The sequence below is a fragment of the Salvelinus namaycush genome, unplaced genomic scaffold (assembly GCF_016432855.1).
Source record: "Salvelinus namaycush isolate Seneca unplaced genomic scaffold, SaNama_1.0 Scaffold456, whole genome shotgun sequence".
Classification (NCBI taxonomy): Eukaryota; Metazoa; Chordata; class Actinopteri; order Salmoniformes; family Salmonidae; genus Salvelinus; species Salvelinus namaycush.
Genome location: NW_024061149.1, coordinates 26,532 through 31,175, shown reverse-complemented (window position 1 = coordinate 31,175; position 4,644 = coordinate 26,532). Strand labels below are relative to the sequence as shown.

The following is a 4,644-nucleotide window of genomic DNA, read 5'->3' as shown; positions in this document are numbered from 1 at the left end:
TAATGTTCCAACCGGAGAATTCCTTTGTCTTCAGAAAAGCAAATGGAACGGGAGCTACCTCTCATGTGAATGCGCATGACCAGCTCGTGGCTGCTGGCAGACCTCTGACTCATTCCCGTCTCATTCGGCCCCACTTCACAGTAGAAGCATCAGACAAGGTTCTAAAGACTGTTGACATCTAGTGTAAGCCTTAGGGAGTGCAACATGACCTATATCCCACTCTATCTTCAATAGGGAATGAGTTGAAAAACGACCAACCTCAGATTTCCCACTTCCTGGTTGGATTTCTTCTCAGGTTTTTGCCTACCATATGAGTTCTGTTATACTCACAGACATCATTCAAACAGTTTTAGAAACTTCAGAGTGTTTTCTATCCGAATCTACTAATAATATGCATATATTAGCAACTGGGACTGAGTAGCAGGCCGTTTACTCTGGGCACCCTTTTCATCCAAACGTGAAAATGCTGCCCCTATCCATAAGAAGTTTTAACCTCAAAGAGAAACAATGCTTTTCTTATGCTATGAGAAAGCTTGTAGAATGTAGACCTTTCCACATTGCTCTGTAATCTTTATTTAAATGTTCAGACTGTTCTCTCTTGTCTCCTTCTGTCTTTGTACTGGATATTTTGGGGGATTTCAAGGTCTTGATACTGTAATTGCGAATAACATTAATCAAATGCATGTGTCAACAATGAATGTGTATGGTTGGCTATATTTTTCACTTGGAATGTTCTAGAGTAAAAAGTGATATCAATGTAATGGATATGAAATGGAAAAGTAAAAACAAGAAGAAGCATTTGTCTCCTGTGTTTACCAAAGTAATTTGTTAAATTGCCACTTTTTATGATAATTTTTTTTTACAGAATGATTCCATTAATTTGCCTACACTCTTTCACTGAACTAAATATAGAACCAAGGTGTTCTTCATCACTGAACCAAAATTGGGTCCAAATAGAACTTTGTATGGTGCCATTTACTAATTATTACTGCTACTAATACAAAATATTCATAGATAAGAATATAATAATACATATATTTAATAAAGGACAAAAGAATACCAGCATAGTTTCGAGATTCTATTGTCATTATATGCAAACGTCATCAGAAGCAGCCAAAAGAGTAGATCATCTGCCTCTAATAGAGTTACTGACAGACTCTGAGCAAAACAAATAGTTTTTTAACTTAAAAGTGATGTAATGATTAACTATTGAATCACCAGGACATCTTATAAATAATTTCTGTTTGGTCTAATTATTAATTAGGGAAAAACGGTGAATTGTGGCGGCTGCTACAATGTTGAACCAGGCTCATGTTACGCTTCTCAGGTGAAAGAGCATTGGGTAAGACAGACAGGCAGACAGGCAGACAGACAGACAGACAGACAGACAGACAGACAGACAGACAGACAGACAGACAGACAGACAGACAGACAGACAGACAGACAGACAGACAGACAGACAGACAGAGACAGACAGACAGACAGACAGACAGACAGACAGACAGACAGACAGACAGACAGACAGACAGACAGACAGACAAGCACGGAGAAAGTCTAGGCTAAGTGAAAAGTGATGAAGGGATCTGAGACCAGCAGTGAAACATAGCCGTATTGGTGGCTCCATAACATCAACAATTTAGATTGTCTATCAATATCCAAAAATAGACATAAGCCCTATGCTTTCCCAGCAGTTAACTGACTTGCCTAGTTAAATAAAGGATAAAAAAGAAGAAGAATGGTCCACCACCCAAAGGACATCCAGCCAACTTGACACATTTGTGGGACGCATTGGAGTCAACATGGGCCAGCATCCCTGTGGAACGCTTTCTACACCTTGTAGAGTCCATGCCCCGACGAATTTAGGCTGTTGTGAGGGCAAAATGGGGTGCAACTCAATATTAGGAAGGTGTTCCTAATGATTTGTACACTCAGTGTATGGTCAAATATATATTTTTATTTTTCATTTGTAAAGAAAAGGACAAAGTTCCAACAAATCATGTTATCATTGCTCGTCAAAATTGCATCACCAGCAGGTGAAAGTTGGTTACATCATTGTTGAAATTAAAAGTTGAGAGACGCTGACGTCTCCCTTTCAATTTTCATTTGAAACGCAACATTGAGGACTTGCAAGAACGCCGCGAAAGGATATTTCGGACTAACTTGGGAACGAAACCCACTAAATTGACTTATTATGTGGGTAAATGTCATAATTTTGGGTTTTGTTTCGACCTCGACGATTTCGTTATCAGGCTTGTTTTGTATTTTTTTTTGAGGTTCACGCGAAGATAACGGCAGTTAAAAGCCTAGCTCATGTGTAGCTTATTCTCGCAAATAGCTTATATCCAAATAAAATAACCTATATTGTTGTGGTTAAACTATCATTCAACGCTGGCATTTGGTCGTCCAGAAGTCGGACAAGGCATGTAATTCCTTTGGCTGCATGTGCTAGAGTCTGGAAAGTTAAAGTCCCCGCCTCCGGTAGGTTGATCGGGGAAATTCACCATACAGTTTTCACTTTCCCATCTCCAAATAAAACTCCTTAATAAGAGCCAAAATGTTCAAACTCAACTGGAAAACTAAGAGCAAAGCAAACTGCTATTTACAATGTATACAATGCAGAGTTGGACGTGTATTTTTCTTATTATTTGCAGTATGCAGAGCGTGTGTCATTGCTGTGACTGGATCCGACACCACTACGGCCACTTGAGCGCAGAATACCTTTCCCTGCTGGACCAGATGGTGAGTTATCAGCACACTGTAAGAGGAGACTGAATGCATGTATTAAGGACAGCAAAACAACCAACCAAGTAAAGTAGTCATATGTTTCATGTTTAGCAGCTGTGTTAGAAAACTGTAATCTATATTTGAGTAGCCATAGTAAAAGGGGGCTAGGCTATAATGACAGCGCGATCACGAGAGGCTGTATACATTAGGCCTATACTGTCCTTGCAGTATAAGCTATACTTTTAGACGCGTGACTTAAAATACTATATTGGTTGTATTCCAGGGAGGAAATATCACAGAGCAGGATGCCCCTGTCTTTTTCCCCGAATCACTTTACAGACCCATAGATGACGCCAAGGTAAAGACTTGAATTTTGACTTTTCATGTTCTGATATGCTTTAGTATAGCGGTCGTGACCCAACGTTACATTGATGGCATAATTGAAGACTATACTGTTTCTAATCTTCTTTTTACATGTTCATGTGTAGTTTGAGGACCAAGTCAGATTCCGGAACGAGACCATCTATCAAATCACAAAACTGTTTGATGGGAATATGAAATCTGTCACCTGGGACAAGAAAAAGCTGGACCATTTCCTCAACATTCTCGAACGCCAATTTGAGAACCTTAAGTCCTGTGTAAGTAACGGGTCTATTTAAAGTATAATCCCTGTTTCGGTCAGGGCTCTCCAACCCTGTTCATGGAGAACCTCCCTCCTGTAGGTTTTCGCTCCAACCCCAGTTGTAACTAACCTGATTCAGTTTATCAACCAGCTAATTAATCGGCTGTGCTAGAGGAGGATTGTAGTGAAAACCTAAAGGAGCGTATCTCTCCAGGAACAGGGTTGGAGAGCGCTGTTTAAGCTGTAGACTATTAACTGTACAAGTGAGAAAATCTATGTGGGCTATTATGTTCAGTGGGAGGCTAATGTTTTAATCTTGTCCAACAGGTATCACCTGCCAAGATACCTGAGAGGAGACTGAAACGTTACTTCAAGAATTTGAATAGGATGGTACTGAGAAAAATGGTGAGTTTGTTTTCGGATGGCAACGTGTTTAATATATCTAATCAAATCAATATTAACTAGGCTAAGCAGGAGCAGTTTTGAAACATTTTTGGGGTTCTAGGGACATATGTATTAAGCATCTCAGAGAAGTGCTGATCTGGTATCAGGTCTCCTCTGCCTTATTTATAGTGATCTAAAAGACAATACTGATCCTAAATCAGCACTCCTACTCTGACATGCTTCATACATTATTATTATTATTATTATTATTACATACGGCCCCAGCCCTTTGTTGTTCAAGACAATATGATCATTATATGACTAGAAAGTCCATACCACTAATATGTACATTTTCCTTTGTTTTCAGAACTACAGTGCACTGGCATGGGAGCTCATCAGGAAAGAGACGAAACATCATCTGGAAAGATTGGATATTTTTCAGGCAAAGATTCACTGATCATCCAGACTCATCTCAGAAGCTACGCCCTTACCAGTTTATAAAGCATGAATACAATCATGTGGGACCCTGTCAGTCTATTTATTTTATTTAATGCATAATTTATTGTTTTTTTATTATTATACATTTATATTTATATTTTGTATGTCCCTTTTGTACCAATGTTGAACTGAACTGTATTACCTGTCTGCTTGAATAACCTGTGAAAAAATGGCATATTGAAAATGTGTTTAGTTGAATTTAACTGTGTCTCGTTCTGCTTTTTCAGTGTCTCACACTTATTCTCAGTGGTGGAAAAAGTACCCAATTGTAATACTTGAGTAAAAGTAAAGATACCTTACTAGAAAATGACTCAAGTAAAAGTTAAATTCACCCAGTAAAATTCTACTTGAGTAAAAGTATTTGGTTTAAAATATACTTAAGTATCAAAAGTAAAAGTATAAAGTATTTCCAATTC

At 38.4% G+C, this 4,644-nt stretch overlaps 1 protein-coding gene across 1 annotated transcript; it reads left to right on the top strand.

Moving 5' to 3' along the window:
- The first annotated feature begins 2,604 nt into the window (after nucleotides 1-2,604).
- On the top strand, nucleotides 2,605-4,187 carry LOC120041389 (interferon a3-like). The gene is made up of 5 exons (XM_038986342.1): nucleotides 2,605-2,739; nucleotides 3,008-3,082; nucleotides 3,213-3,362; nucleotides 3,674-3,751; nucleotides 4,098-4,187. Exons 1-5 carry the CDS (start codon nucleotides 2,605-2,607, stop codon nucleotides 4,185-4,187), a joined length of 528 nt encoding a protein of 175 aa, XP_038842270.1.
- Nucleotides 4,188-4,644: the final 457 nt, after the last annotated feature.

Excerpts from the sequence above, each read along its gene's own strand:
- LOC120041389 (XM_038986342.1), top strand. The coding sequence starts at position 2,605 with ATGTATACAATGCAGAGTTGGACGTGTATTTTTCTTATTATTTGCAGT. Across the intron at positions 2,740-3,007 it reads TTTCCCTGCTGGACCAGATG|GGAGGAAATATCACAGAGCA; the intron begins GTGAGTTATCAG and ends GTTGTATTCCAG. Across the intron at positions 3,083-3,212 it reads GACCCATAGATGACGCCAAG|TTTGAGGACCAAGTCAGATT; the intron begins GTAAAGACTTGA and ends GTTCATGTGTAG.